The sequence below is a fragment of the Equus caballus genome, chromosome 14 (genome assembly GCF_041296265.1).
Source record: "Equus caballus isolate H_3958 breed thoroughbred chromosome 14, TB-T2T, whole genome shotgun sequence".
Classification (NCBI taxonomy): Eukaryota; Metazoa; Chordata; class Mammalia; order Perissodactyla; family Equidae; genus Equus; species Equus caballus.
Genome location: NC_091697.1, coordinates 53672952 through 53689082, shown reverse-complemented (window position 1 = coordinate 53689082; position 16131 = coordinate 53672952). Strand labels below are relative to the sequence as shown.

Genomic DNA, 16131 nt, shown 5'->3' with positions numbered 1-16131 from the left:
AAACCAAAATGGGGCTTTAAGAGAAGGAGGGAAAAAAAACTCCTGACCAGACTTGTCCTTGGTGATAACACTCATTATTTCATTATACCGCCCCTTCCAAATCTTCAATTTGTATTTTCAGCCAGCGTTAGAAAATCCTGTATTTCACCTGAGTGACACTAGATCAAGGAATTTTGAAGTATGATTTATGTCATATTCCTGAAGCTAAATCTCAGGGCCTCACCCCTCACGAACAAGAGATCAAGATGATTTTCATATTTATTTTTTAAAAAAAATCCAGAATGGATCAAAAAGAACAATCTCAAGGATACAAGTGCCAGACACAGGCCACAAGGTAGCTAGAAAAGTATGCCTTAGGAAATTGGAGCCTTATTACCTTGTTTTAAAAGCTGTACCTAGCATAAATAGCTAACTTTATTTTTCATCCATCTAGCTTCCCCTGCCCTACCTCCCAAAATGGCACAGCTGGCTTGCCTTGCAAGGCCTCAGTTGAAGAATCCCAAGTACACACAGGCCGGTACAGCAGTACTCAGCTAACTAGAAGGATCTCATCCTCATATGGTCTCCTTTCACGTCTATGGGCTGACTACCTTCATTGTTGTGTGTGAGACGGTTTTACCTCTTGAAAATATGGCTACTTCAGCACAAAACAACATTAAGTCTTTATAATAATCAATAAGTCATCTCCCGTCCCTTTTACATGCAGCTGAAAAACGACAGGCTAGGAACAGAACATGTGAACTTTGTACTGCTGGAATTATCAATCACTAAATGATCATTAGCTAACTGTCACTAAATGTACACATTAAGGAATTAATATATAGAATACTGCAAAAACACAGTAAAAGATGAAGTTTGCCCCTTTCTGCTCAGGAAGTCCCTTCACTCCCAAGCGTCATAGTATGTTGTCCTTTCAGCTTCCAAGTTTACTGCTATTACTGTTTCTCCTCCTTCTGATCTTCCTTTTGTTCCCCAGTGCTGGAACTTCCAGAGCCTTCTCGCTCAGATGCCATCTGTTAAAAAAACATTTGAGAGCCATTCATTTAATGTTAAGGCTGACAGTTTGCTTTCTGAAGAACTAAATAACAAAGGGAGCATATCCTGTCTGTTCCAACCTCCCTCCCTGCTTGTCTACTATTGGTGGTTTGTGTGATTCCTTCCATTTGACCTTACGCTCCCTCCCAAATTAGAGTTGAGAAGGCAGAAAAGGTATTTTCAATTCCAATACTCCCAGTTCTATAAAATGGCTATGAAGAGAGCAATCAGTGACAGTAATCAAGAGAAGTTACATGGGGATCAAGTTAGGAGCAAAACACCCATCAGCCCTTGTGTACCTTTTTGTACGCCATTTCGAAGAGCTTCAATGATGCCTGCTGAAGGGAAGATGCTGCCTGCCTTATGTTTTCTCCGGTTTCGCTATCTTTTCGAGCCAGGAGCTCTCTCATCTTGGAAATCTCTTCTTTCAGCTTGTTGCACTTAAAAACCAAACCAAACCAAACCCTCAGTTTTTCTGGGTTTCTTAACCTATTACAGGTAGCAGTAATATTCAGAAGCATTTCTTAAAAACTAAATTCCCACACAGAAAAACAAACTTAAATGACATTGGTAACAACGCCTCTAAACTTCTTGAGCTATTTTAAAAGTGGGCTCACCTCATCAGCAGGCAATTGGTCCTTGAATTCTTCCATCTTGGTTTCTGTGTCGTGAATGATTCCTTCAGCCATATTAACTGCTTCGACTCGTTCCTAAGAGAAATTAGAAATGTAGTACCAATGAAGATTTCCCAGTCAACCAGGTGACTGAACGTCTGCACTGAGCAAAACAACATGGTAACTGCTGCATACAGTTACAGAATAAAAATATCAAGAGACAGCAATCACTGTGATCTCGCATAGCCTGGGATGTTTGTAAGAGATTTCAGCTGGATTATATAAGATAAGAATTTTGACATGGGAAGACAGAATAAATAAGAAAGGCATTCCACACACAAGTTACAAGCAAAGGCGGAGAAGGGATATATTGAGCGTAACAGAAGATATAAGATGAATGACACATGTCCCAACTACTTTCGCCTCCCAGCTGAAAAGGCAGAAAGTAATCACCTTCTTTCGGCGGTCTTCCTCAGCATACTTCTCTGCATTTTTAACCATATTTTCAATATCATCTTTGCTTAACCCACCAGAAGACTGGATCACAACTATAATGAAAAGAAAGCACCTTGTTACTTCCCAGATAAAACTACATGCCTCTTCATATATTCTATTAAGAAAAAGAAAACTCCTGCACAGAGTAGCTAATCTTGATGTGAATTATGAAAAAAACAAATACCCTGTTGTCTTATAAGAAGGAAACCATGGGTCTGAAATATACAAAGACCAACTGTCCTGCCTGCCTACCAAAACTTCAGCAATCCGGAGGCTCAGTGCTTGCCTGTTATGGAGATAAACACACCTGTTTGTGAATTTGATAAGTGAGGAAAAAAGGGGCAAGGAAGGACTCATCATCCTCCTGAGGCTGGGGGGAAAGATATGCACAACTTAGAGGTTCTAGCTCCTAACATAGAGGAACTCCAAGGTCCCTCATCTGACTCTTACAGTCTGATAAATAAGAGCACTTACTCTGCTGCTCACGTCCTGTACCCTTATCTTTGGCAGAAACATGTACGATCCCATTGGCATCAATGTCAAATGTAACTTCAATTTGAGGGACTCCACGAGGGGCTGGGGGAATTCCAATCTAAAATAAATAAATATCCAGAGTAAGCTCCTCTCGCAAAGGGGTCCAGTGCTCTATTTCAAAACCTATACCATCTTCTGGAAAACAAGTCACTTGGTTCCTAGGAGAAACAAGTGATACTTAAATGTACAAAACCACAACGTTTATAAGTGAGGGGAGTAGTTTCATTGCTGCATAAAATAAAGAGGGCTTATACCAATGAAGACTGGCTATAGCAAAAAACCATTAATCGCTGTATGTACCTGGGCACAGAGTAAGAACAAACCTCTCCATTAGTGCTCACCTCATCAAGAACCAATAAGCAACGCTAACTAAAAGCCAGAACATCAAATGTCTTTTACAGTACTAATCAAGAATTTCTCCTAATTAATATTGCTTATGAACATTTCCCTGACTCTTATATTTATAAACTTTTTGATGAAGTTCCTAAGGCACAAGGAACAAGCAAGGCTTCTAGGTAAAAACTGAAGCCATGGGTATCCAGTTGCAGAATTTGTCTGCATATGATGTTAAAATAACAGACTATGTCTGTGTCTGTCACCAGTTTATAGTATTATTATTACGGGTTAGAACATAATCTAACTTTACAGTAAATAGAATGAGGAGCATAATATTCAGGATTCCCAATACCTACCAAAGTAAACTGTCCAAGAAGTTTGTTGTCTCCAGCCATCTCTCTCTCACCTTGACACACTTTAATCTCCACTTGAGTCTGTCCATCAGCGGCTGTAGAAAACACCTAGGGAGAAGGAAACTTGCTGGGTTGGGAGTCTGATGAAACTACTCCCCTTATACAAAGTGCAAGCCAAAGGAAGAAATTCACATCCCAACACTGTAAGAGTCCTAATGTACACTACGTTCAGAACAAAGACACATATTTTTGCAGGGAACAGGAGGAAGCTTAGCACAGCAAAAAAGCATACAACAGCTACTGTTTCAGCTGAGCAAATGCATTGTACAAAGATGTAGCATTAGCACAGAGGGCCCCAAGAGAAGGAGCTAAAAAGTGAGGTGTTGAAACATGCTCATCTGGGGAAATGGGTCAGAGACAGGACATATATTTTGTGCTCAGTCACAGGAAGTCACTGCACACTCTTCTTCAGAATGATGTGTTGGCACTGCACAAATACAGCAAGTCATAGGTTTTCAGAAAAATATCAAAATTGGGAAAGTCAGGAAATAATTCTTAATCCAAGACCAAGCAATTGTCCAGACAGCCCTGCTTGGTATCTGAAGACCCCCATCATTCACCTGGAAGACAAGCACACTCCCCTAGCCTTGGCCAACCCATTCTTTTTACTGCCTTTGAGAACAGAAGAGTACAGGGAATTCAGTCCCAAATAGTGAGGCTCCTTTTGGCAAGTTATTTTAATCCTGTGAAGGAGAGACTAAAGGAAAAATGCCATTCCTAAAATCATCACCACTGGCTGACAGGTAAAGAACTTTCCCAGGAATAAAAAAAGAAGAGAACAAAAGACAAGATTCTTACCACCCGCATTCAACTAGTATGGACTGCAAAACAAAAAGAGAAGTTTTCTAGGAAAAGCTCACAAAAGTAGCTACAACCACATACCTCACAGAACCTATTATCTCTATGAGGTAGGGAAGGGTGGCTCTTACCTGGCTCTTCTTGGTTGGAATAGTGGTGTTCCTATTAATTAGTTTGGTAAAGACACCTCCTAGAGTCTCAATACCCAGAGACAGTGGAGTGACATCCAGGAGTAGCACATCTGTAACATCACCAGCCAAGACACCCCCCTGAATGGCGGCGCCAATGGCCACAGCCTCATCAGGATTGACAGCTTTACTTGGGGCTCGGCCAAAGAGATCCTGCACGGTCTGCTGAACCTGAACATGAAGAAAAAAGAACCTCAGAACAACTGCCTGAGAAGGTCGAGGAAGAGCAGATGTGTGTCCCAAGACCCCACCAGATCGCAGGATAGGTTGCCTCACATGCAAGAAGGTTTACTCAAATTACTATTTTGTAACTGAATTCTTGTTAATGAGCTAATCATGCAGGTAACACACATACTTCACTCATATGACTATCTCATTTACAACCCTTTTAAATTTGGGAAGAATTGGCCTAAGTTTTGTTTTCTGGTTTCCCATACATTAACTTAGAAATAGAAGGTACGGGGCTGGCCCAGTGGCGTAGCCGTTAAGTTCGCACATTCTGCCTTGGCGGCCCAAGGTTCACCAGTTTGGATCCCAGGTGTGGACACACGCACTGCTTGTCAGCCATGCTGTGGCAGGTGTCTCACATATAGAGTAGAGGCAGACGGGCAGGGATGTCAGCTCAGGGCCAGGCTTCCTCAGCAAAAAGAGGAGGATTGGCGGCAGACGTTAGCTCAGACTAATCTTTCTCAAAAAACAAACAAAAAAAGGGGGCTGAACCCGTGGTTAAGTTCATGCGCTCCGCTTCCGCAGCCCAGGGTTTCACCGGTTCAGATCCTGGGCGCGGACACAGCTCCACTTGCCAAGCCATGCTGAGGCAGGGTCCCACACGCCACAACTAGAAGGACTCATAACTAAGTACTGGGGGGCTTTGGGGAGAAGGAGGAAAAACAAAAAAAATAAAGTCTTCAAAAAAAAAAAAAAGAAATAGAAGGTACAAGGCAAAGGGACATAGAAATTTTATATTTCAAGTTCTCGTCCACATATCAAGTAAAAACCAACTTAAAAGCAGCAGTGTTAATTCAACACTGGTGCTGATGTGGGGCATGTTTCTCCCCACTGCTTATTTTACTAATGCTAAGAAACAGTTCTATTTGAATAGCATGAGATAATTTGTTAAATAAAAATATCCACCTGGTTCAAAGCCTCTCTTTTTTCCTCCAGGTTTATTGTGTGCATGTTTTCCTAAGCCCATTTACTCCAAAGTAAAAATTAAGAAATTACCATGGCCCAGGATAATTCCATTCAAATTATAAAGCAAGAATTGCACCTTCAACAGGTTCTGTGCTCAGTCATTAGTTTTCCACACACCTGTCCTTTCAGAATGATGTGTTGATGAGTAAAATGCATCATCGCACAAATCTTTGCTGAAGAGATGCAATTACAAAGCCCAAATACTATGCTGCAATGACACATGTCCAAAATTGCCCCTACAGACGACTTAGTATGAAGGTTTTAAGCAATCTCTAACCTCAAACTTTGTTTCATTCCTAAAAATTCTGCAGGACTGAAGTTCAGGATCCTCCCCTGCTACCACCCCAAAGACAGTCTGTCCTTTCTAATCCTTTTTCTTATACTCTTTTAAGAAAAGAACTCTCTGGTGAGGGCACAAATTCATCCCCCTTTCAGGTCACCAGGGCAAAAAGGCCACATATTCGTGTCCCTGAACAACATAAGCCGTTTGTTCCAAGAGAACATTATCTGTTGGCCCTCTCTCCTCCCCATGCCAGGAATTCCATGGGTCCATACCTTAGGCATCCTAGTCATACCACCAACAAGAATCACTTCTCCTATGTCACTCTTGCTGACTTCCGCATCTTGCATGGCTTTTTGGCACGGGGCGATGGTTCTCCTTATTAGATCAGTAACAATCCCCTCAAACTGAGCCCGGGTCAGCTTCATATTCAAATGCTTGGGTCCAGAAGCATCCATAGTAAGATATGGCAAGTTGATGTCCGTCTACAAAGGAAGCGGGGAGACCAGTAGTGGTGAAGTCTCTTTATTACTTAAAATAAGACCATACCTTCGGTCAGGAACACTTTGAAAACCACGAGGATCAAACCTACTTTAAATGGACAGCCAACAAGACAGTGACTATTTAAGATTCAACCTCTTTTCTTCCCAGAGGGTAAACTTTATACAATCGGATCCTGGGGGCAGACATGGCACCACTTGATGAGGCCACGCTGAGACGGCGTCCCACATGCCACAACTAGAAGGACCCACAACAAAAATATCCAACTATGTACTGGGGGGATTTGGAGAGAAAAAGCAGGGAAAAAAAAAAAAGAAGATGATTGGCAACAATTGTTAGCTCAGGTGCCAATCTTAAAAACAACCAAAAAAACAAAAAACACAATGAAGAACAGAGAAGCAGGAAAAATCCCCGTTCAGGAGATGAACTGTCTTGCCACTAAACATACATTAAAAATCACACTACTGTTTTCTTTTAGAAGTTTTAAAGTATTCCATGCACATGAAGAGAAATGTCAAAGATATGCTCTGAACCAAATAACCAGCCATCAAGTAAGAGCTTTATAAGTTTCAGGCAGATAGTAAGAAAGCTACCACAGAAATCCTAAAGAAAACTACAAGGACTGACTTTACTGCCATCACACCCACGGAGAGCAGCTAACACTTCTACAGTCACACCATGTAACATCCAGTATTTAATAAACCCCAAATCCTAATAAGGCATGAATTGAGAATATTAAGACTAACAAAACATCACCGAACATGCTGAAACAGGTGTCCCAAGGGTGAACTCTCAGGAACAGAAGTACCTTAAGTCTCCCCTCAAACTTCACATCAAAGCAAGGCCAACAGGGAATAAGACTGAGGGGAGCAAGTCCTTAACCACCTTTCTTCAGATAAAGTACCCTGGACATTTAAATGCTTAATAGTGAGAGCTGACACACCTTCTGTAGAAACAGTGACACTGCATATAGCTCTAAAGAACTCCACTGACAATTTTGTTCTTTCTTTGCAAAATATTAATAAATGAAACCAGAAAATAGAATTTAATTATCAAAACGAATACCATCCAATAGAACTTTGTGTGGCAACAGAAATGCTCTCTATCTGTGCTGTTCAATTCAGCAGCCACTAGCCACATACGGCTGAGCACCCGAAACTTTATGGCTAGTGCAATCGAGGAATCGAATTTTTAATTTCATTTAATTTTAAATACTCACATGTGGCTACTACCATATCAGTGCAGTTTTATACACTGTAAGTTAACGACAATCTGAAAAACCTGGGACTCTCAACACCCTAAAGCCAGTTCATCATAAAGTTTTGTCCCTCTCTCAAATCTAACCACATTCTCTCTCACCACCTGGTGTGCTGCAACAGCATCCCGACATTTTCCATCCACTCAGGATGCCCTCTGCCACAGGACTCCCAGGAACAATACCCTACTCCACCTCAGACTTTTCCCAAAACCAAATCTGACCGTGTTACTGCCCCCAGCTTAAAAGTTTTGCGGGGTCTGTACTCACTTATCTCAGCATAGACACCAAATCCCAAATCTATAAAGCCTGTAGCCTCATCTTCCATGCCCCCCTGCCTGTGTGCACTTCAGTCACACTGGCTCTTGCTCAGGTCTTCACCCCAGAGCCTCATACTTACTTGACTCTCTCTTTTCCTGATCAACTCATCTTTCAGAAGCTCTCCTTATTATGTCCAACCTCTGTCAGGCTCCTTTGTTATTAAGTGTAAATCTAACTTTGCCTTTTTACCACATTAAAAGCAGCTTATATTTAGAGTACTTACTATTTACTACACATTGTCCTAAGCATGTTATATGTATTAATTTAGTAATCTTCATAACTCTAAGGGGGAAAGCAGCACTATTATTCTCATTTTATAGATAAGAAAACAAACAGAATTGTTAATTCATCCAGGTCACACAGCTAATAAGTGATGAAATAAGGACTTAAACCCCAGCAGTGTGCCTACAGAGCCCTCTTAACCTCTATGTTACATTACTTCTGATTTGACATTAATATAATGTTTTAATTAAAGTCTGTCTCCTCAAACCACACTTTAAACTCCATAAGGGTAAAAAAAATGCTTCTAGAAATTTATCCTACAGATTTACAATCACACATGCACAAACATTATAAGCACAAGAATGCTCCATATACCTTGCTATAAATAACAAAATGCTGGAAACAATCAGTAGGATACAGCCTCACTAAAACCAACACCCCGCCTCCAAACAGTGTCAAGCCCCTGGAAAGAATTCTAAGCTATCCTCTAGCAGTGCCACATATTTCAACCCAGCCCTAACCATCATATTGCAAAGTTCTGCCACTCTGATAGCAGGGACAAGGCAACACCATCAACATCATGGATGACTGTACAACTTTGTCACTCCTCACGGCTACTTAAAAAAAACCCGGGTTTGACTGGAGGCCAATCACTTTACCAACACAATGTCAACTGCTATAAGTATCTCTTCTTAGTGGGAGTGATCAAACTAACAACTAAAGTAGTCACAGGGTCTGCTTTCCTGCTGCCACCTGAGAACCCGGAAACAGATCTCTTGCTTTCCCTCTTGTTGGGTTTCTGATCCAAATCTAACATGCTTCCTATTATCCTGTTCTAAGTGGCTAAGACAAAGTAAAGCTCTCACCTCTCAGAACTAGAGCAACACAGACTGACACCTTCTGCAGATGCTCAGCAAATCTGATACCCAGAGGAAAACTTGCACATGTGTACATACACCAGCCTTCAGCCACGTTTCACAGCTCATTTTCTAGATTGGTGATTCAAATAATTAAATGAGAGACAACTAGAGACTCACACAAAGAGATGTCTTAAGACAGTAGCAGTTCTGAGAGTCTCCTAGTATTTCCAGGCTAGTAATTCTAATTTTGCATACTATTAGTCTAAATTTTAAAATCAGTATCTTTAATTTAAAGCAAATAAGCATATTCAGTGTCATTCAAGTCTTAATTATTATTTGGCTCCAGTATATACAACCTCTGATTTTGGTAGTTAACAAATTTCAGCTCATCCATAAACATACTGCTGCTTTGCTCATGGAAAGCCATTTACCACCAACCAGAAAACTGTAAAAAGATTAGACTGACATTAGGCCAATGAGAACATGCTATTTAAATAAACTCAGGCTGAAAAGATGCATCAAGACTGCTGGAATTTGTTCACATCTCACCTGCACAGATGAGGACAGTTCACACTTGGCCTTTTCAGCAGCTTCTCGAACTCTCTGAAGCGCCATGTTGTCTTTGGTCAAATCAACCCCCGTCTACAAAGAGAAGACACACAACACTAGTATTAGTGAGGTAATGAATATTACTTAAATTGCAGTGGTAAGCTGTAACAACACAAAATAGAGCCATACCTTTATAAACAAGCAGAAATTACTTATTACCCTTAAAAACTTGTAGAGAACAGAAAACCTATTCTGAAAAAGCTATCTAGGGGGCCAGCCCAGTGGTGTAGTGGTTAAGGTCACGCACTCCACTTCAGTGGCCCACGGTTCATGGGTTCAGATCCCTGGTGTGGACCTACACACCACTCATCAAGCCATGCTGTGGCGGCATCCCACATACAAAAAAGTAAAAGAAAACTGACAACAGATGTCAGCGCAGGGCCAATCTTCCTCACCAAAAAAAAGGCTATCTGTGCCTGGAGTCAGAGGGCTGAACTGATCTCGGTTCTTGCCAGCTGTAGAATTCTAGCTCAAAAAAGGAGTCCCCAAGATTCCTTTTCCAATATTGTACACTGAGTGCTGTATCCTTTTAATCTGTTTGTTCCCAATCTGAAGCTACAGGAACCAAAACAGTACAGTCCACCCATGCAACTGAAATGCAATCATTTCAGTGGTCTATTCTATGTTCTATTAGGGGCAAACTATTATATACAATGCAAATAGCAATCTGAACAAGAAACTCTCAATATCCCAATGTCTACACATTAACCACACTGGTAACTAACCTCCCTTTTGAATTCCTTCACAATGTGTCGTAACAAGGCCTGGTCGAAGTCTTCACCACCTAAGAAAGTGTCTCCATTGGTGGATTTCACCTCAAACACTCCTTTCTGGATTTCCAGGATCGAAATATCAAAAGTTCCACCACCTAAATCATATACAGCAATGCTAGGGAAAAAAAAAAGAAGCCCTTAAGGAACAAAAACTATCACAAGGGTATAAATTTCAATAACCAAACAAACATAAACTTGGCTATGTCCCCCAAGGTGTAATAATTATGGATTTCTTTCTCTCTTCTTTTTTTGCTTGAGGAAGATTGTCCCTGAGCTAACATTTGTGCCAACCTTCCTCTATTTTGTACGTGGAACTCTGCTGCATCAAGGCTTGATTAGCGGTGTATAGGTCTGCACCCAGGATTGAAACCTAGGAACCCCAGGCCACCGAAGCAGAGCACACAAACTTAACCACTACGCCACCAGGCCAGCCCCAAATTATGAAATCTGATAACTGCCTAAGTGATGTGTGTTAACATGTGGTCCCAATAGCTACATGTAAGACACACAGCTGAAATGAAATAAATTCAATTTTTGAAAGCAAAATTGACAGTATTCAACCACTCTTTTGGATGAATACTTGCCAACATGCATACCAAGCAGGAAAAAAAGACCATAGCCCAGTACTTAAAAACAAACAAATAAATAAAGGAATGGTCTTCAAATGAATGAAAAACACAGATCATACAGCCTTGAAGGTTAAGGCATCACATTTTCAGTTGGAGTACAAGGCTCGATCACTAAGAAATTAAGATGATAATTTAGGATAAGTCTCATAGTTCCATAAACTTAGTCTCACAAATCCAGGTAGAACTTACTGCACAAACTTACATTTTGTCTTCTGATTTGTCTAGACCATAAGCCAGTGCAGCAGCTGTGGGTTCATTAATTACTCGAAGTACATTTAGTCCAGATATCTGACCAGCATCCTTAGTGGCCTAAAGAAAAAAAGCATTTTCTACTCCTGTGTCCCAAGTACAATTAATTTCCTGAATAAGAAAGCTAACTGAACACACCTGTCTCTGAGAGTCATTGAAATAAGCCGGGACTGTGATCACAGCATTTTTTGCTGTATGCCCCAAGTAATTTTCTGGAAAAGAATCAAAGAATGAAATTCAATCATGAGATTCTGTCAGATAAATACGTAATAGATTACTAATATAGCCTTGAAGTCACAGACAGCACCCACCAGTTTTTTAGCATGTGACAATACGTAGAGACCTTGTAGGAAAACACTCCAATTAAAGACACACATTGAAAACCCAAGATATCACCTTAACACTTTAGTGAAGGTTCACCAGCTATAATAACCTACTTTTTAGACTTGAAACAGCTACTAGTTTTTTCAAATGGGAAGTTCTAAGTTTTATCTAACAGAGACGAAAGCTTAATGTGTAGTCTTTTGGCTTTCAACACAGAATACTTCTCCCTTCCTGGGGGGAGGGATGACCACAAGCAAGGCACCATTAGGAAAACGTAGAAGACAAATTCACAATCTGCAGGGAAAGTGTGAAATTAACAATGTGTTGCCATTCCTCGGTTTTCTATAGAAAACCTACCAGACTCCTACAAGGATATGGGCATGGCAGCTAGTGATTTCAGAGGAATCAGCCAGTTCTCCCAACTTCCCCTGATGTGAACTCACCTGCAGTCTCTTTCATCTTCATCAACACAAATGCTCCAATCTGACTTGGAGAATAGAGTTTTCCATGAGCTTCAACCCAGGCATCACCATTAGAGGCACGCACAATTTTAAAGGGAACATTCTTACTGAAAGACAAAATTTATGTTTGAGAAAACATGCCAGTGCAACCTACCATGACAAAGTTCCCATACACCATAAAGTCCAACCCCTACCCCGAGATCCAGAGCCAACAAATGAGAACTTCAGGATTCAAGAAAACCTTTAGAAAGCAATCATTAACATGTAGAAACATCGTGATGGAACCTGAACATTCTTTTTTCCCCCCAACAAAAGAATGATGCTGCTTATTGGGAAAGCAATTACACGGTTACTGTAACACCCAGCAATCACACTACTAGGTCCAAGAGAAATGAAAACAGATGTGCACACAAAAACTGTACACAAATGTTTACGGCAGCATTAATCATAATAGCCCCAAAGAGAAAACAATCCAAATGCCCATTAACTGACAAACAGATAAACAAAATGTAATACACATCCATACAATAGAAAAATATTTGGCCATAAAAGGGAATGAAATACTGATACACATTACAACATGGATCGACCCTGAAAATATACCTGATCTGCACATAACGGAACCCATGCCGCTATCGGCCTTATGGGTTTAACACCAATTTACATGGTCCAGGAATGACTAGCCAAATCTTCACACATCATGTCAATACATACCAAACACCTAACCAGGGATCCTGCTGAAAAGATTCTTTTGTATGGCCTTTGCAAGTAACTACACTTTTGCTCTTACTCACATGTCTTTCTGTACTTCAGGGTCATCATATCGCCGGCCAATGAGACGCTTAGTGGCATAGAATGTATTGTTTGGGTTGGTGACAGCCTGTCGCTTGGCCGGCATGCCAACAAGTCGTTCACCATCTGCTGTAAAGGCTACAACCGAAGGGGTGGTTCTGGCACCTTCAGCGTTCTCCAGCACCTAAAACTCCCAAAGTAAGATACAGAATGAGGTTCTAGTCATCACCAGTGTCTTTGTATCAATCATTTAAGACAAAACAGGTGCCAAGTCACAACACAAATGCTCAAGAACAGTACTAATGGGCATGTGTTTCTTTTTGTCTTTTGGGTGGTGTTTTTTCTTCTCCCCAAAGCCACCTAGTACATAGTTGTATATTCTAGCCGCAGGTCCTTCTGGTTATGCTACGTTGGACTCCACCACAGCATGGCTTGATGAGCGGTGCTAAGTCCATGTCCAGGATCCAAACTGGTGAAACCCTGGGCTGCAGAAGCAGAGCCCACAAACTTAACCACTTGGCCAGAGGGCCCGCCACTGGGCATGCGTTTCTGCTGTATGAATGCAGATATAGTAAGTACCTACTACTGGAAATAGATGTTTACATTATTTTTAGCCATTTACTTCAAAATAACTTATAACTAAAAACAAAACAAAAAACTGGAATAAATTTAAATTGGATCCTTCATACTCAATGTTAGGACAAGGTAATCTTTCCTTCCATATGGAGAATTAAAGCTACATTTTTTTTGTGATGGCTACAAGTTTCAGGCACAAAAAAACTGTGAAGAAGCAATTCAAGAATCCCAGGGGCTCTAAATCTTGAGATGAACCCAGTGAGAATAAATGTTTCATGAACACAGTTAAGGAGGCTTCCAGGACACCTCTACCATAGCAGGGAGCTCCTAAAAATGTGCTTTACTTAGGATACAGCCCATGCATTACGCGGAGCTCCACTTGCTTCTAGACGGTTTCTGCACCTCCAGCCTTGGTTCAACTCACTTACAAAAAAGCTGGACTCTAAACACGGAAACAACCAACAGTGAAAGTCATCCCAATGGGTTCCAATGGTAACTTAGCAGTCTTACCTGTATGCTACGACACATCTAAGGCTTGGGAAGTCAAATCCATTCAGTCATCAGCACCAGGCAATTAAGCACAAAGGTTGACCTCACAAGGGTCTTAAGAACTTAAAAGCAGCTCTTAATACGTCCCTACCTAAGCCAAAGAACACAGAATTCTGGATGGGGTATTAGCTATCACTACATGATCCAGAGCTTCCAATCATGCTCACCTTTGCCTGTTTACCTTCCATAACCGCCACACAGGAGTTGGTAGTACCCAAATCAATACCAACAACTGCTCCCTTAATTGCTTCTGATCTGTAAGACATTTAAAACACTGCTTTGGTTATTGTTATCTTAATAGTGGTCTCCCAAATGGCTGCAGGAAAGCTTAAAAAAATACTTGATACTGTGGGAATAGTAACATTACATAATCTATAAATAAATATGAATGTGTCTCTCTTTCTGAACAGAACAATTAATCACAAATTTAGAGACATTTCAAAGAAAGTGAACACTTACGCATAGTCCCGCCTTGAAACAATTCTAAAAGCCTCATGACTAAGGCCATTCCAGCCATCCTAAAAAACAAACAAACTTATATCAGACATCAACTATACATGAAAACTTAGGCTTGTTCCAATTATTCTTCTGAAGAACACATGAAAGTTTAATAAGACTTTAAGTCTGTTAATTGAGTGGCTATCATATATAAAATGTACTGAAAGTATTTCATATTTAATAAACATTATGGTACTGAAACAACCAAATCCGATAAAGTTATGAATCTCCCACATAAGTAAAATGAAGATAAGTAAGTGTAAAATTATCTTGAGTTACTTTACAACAGGACTTCTCAACCTTGACACTACTTTTTTTGAACCAAATCTCTGTGTGGGGGGCCTGCTCTGCTCACTGTTGGATGTTCAGCAGCATCCTGCACCTCTACCACCACAAGCCAACAGCACAGCTCCCCAAATTGATAGTCCTAATATTCGCTGGGGAGGCAAAACTGCCCTTGGTTGAGAATCACTGCATTACAAAATACTAGTTAGATACGCCTCAACTTGTTAGGAACAGTGTATACCTAAACACTATATACGTGTGTATTGCAGGTGTAGATCTAAATTACTCAGAGACACTTCACCCGACCTTGCCAAGTAACTGATTTAAGGGGACTAGGATTAACAGTCATGCAGAGTCAGTTTAGAAAGAGACAAATTTGTCAGGAGTGGCCTCCACCCAGGATCAAAGACCTCTCTTCAACCTAACCTCAGGCTACTCCCAAGCCTTCCTTTAACCACGCGTGAGTGCAAAAAGAGGCACAAATCCTATTCTCCAACGATGAACGTTTTTCGTCCTACACGATAATGAACAACCGAACCATGACCTTTTCCTAGAATCTGCTTACTTTTTCTGAAATAACACAGGAAGACAATTTTACATGAAAGATTCTGAGGAACTAACTGGACAAATGTTCCTAAGCAAGGATATCGGAGCTTTATTTTCAATTCGTCATTTGGGTGCTTTTCTTCCTTCATTTCACCACATCAACGCGGTCCTTACACACTATGTGTTTTACAGAGGCAAAGAACAGTCGTCCTTCGACTCGTAGGGGAAATGAAAACTAGAATAGCGGTTCCCTCGCAAGAGACTGCGTCCCTCGATCCTAAGGCCAAACCTGTTTGATAAGCACAGAAAACACCGTCAGGACTACTATCCGCTACTTCGTGCAGTAAGGCTCCAGGTTTGCGAGGGGTGTGACTCAGCAGCGCCTGAGACATGGACGCAGAACCCTGAATTAGGCCTTGAACCGGGAACGCTGAGTTCTGAAAACTCGCTATCTTCCTTCCCTCCCAATCTCTCCCGGAGGATTCTGAGCCCGAAGGGCGCGGCCTGCCGCACAGAGGCCCAAGGCCGTAAGCCCCTGGGAGAAGGCTCGGCAGTTCCTTACCTTGTGGCGGGCGGCCGTGGGGCCCCGGGAGGCTGCGGCGCCGACAAGACGGGCTGCTGCGGCTCGACTGACGCTTATCATGGCGGCTCTACGGTTGAAGTACCAGGCAGCAAAAAGGCGCTCGGACGACCAGGAGCTGCGCGGCACTGCTGGACCAGCGCTTCTGGAAACCTCCAACCACGTGGGGTGGGGGGCGGGGGTTGGTCGCTGGGGCCCAGAGGCCCGCTCTTCC

The 16131-nt window shown here is 41.5% G+C and overlaps 1 protein-coding gene and 2 non-coding genes across 3 annotated transcripts; all 3 read right to left on the bottom strand.

Annotated features, from left to right (window-relative positions):
- Positions 1-638: 638 nt before the first annotated feature.
- Positions 639-16074, bottom strand: HSPA9 (heat shock protein family A (Hsp70) member 9). Its single transcript, NM_001163884.2, is given in 17 exon segments — positions 639-1013; positions 1335-1475; positions 1653-1745; positions 2103-2197; positions 2619-2736; positions 3371-3475; positions 4357-4584; positions 6163-6372; positions 9596-9688; positions 10381-10543; positions 11260-11366; positions 11445-11518; positions 12074-12198; positions 12886-13067; positions 14176-14263; positions 14468-14526; positions 15900-16074. Coding segments are annotated over 17 exon segments (2040 nt in total). The 5' UTR covers positions 15981-16074; the 3' UTR covers positions 639-935.
- Positions 3800-3860, bottom strand: LOC111767986 (small nucleolar RNA SNORD63). Its single transcript, XR_002799948.1, has one exon. It is a non-coding gene; the product is annotated as a small nucleolar RNA SNORD63 (small nucleolar RNA).
- LOC111767985 (small nucleolar RNA SNORD63) lies at positions 5697-5771 on the bottom strand. The gene has a single exon (XR_002799947.1). It is a non-coding gene; the product is annotated as a small nucleolar RNA SNORD63 (small nucleolar RNA).
- Positions 16075-16131: the final 57 nt, after the last annotated feature.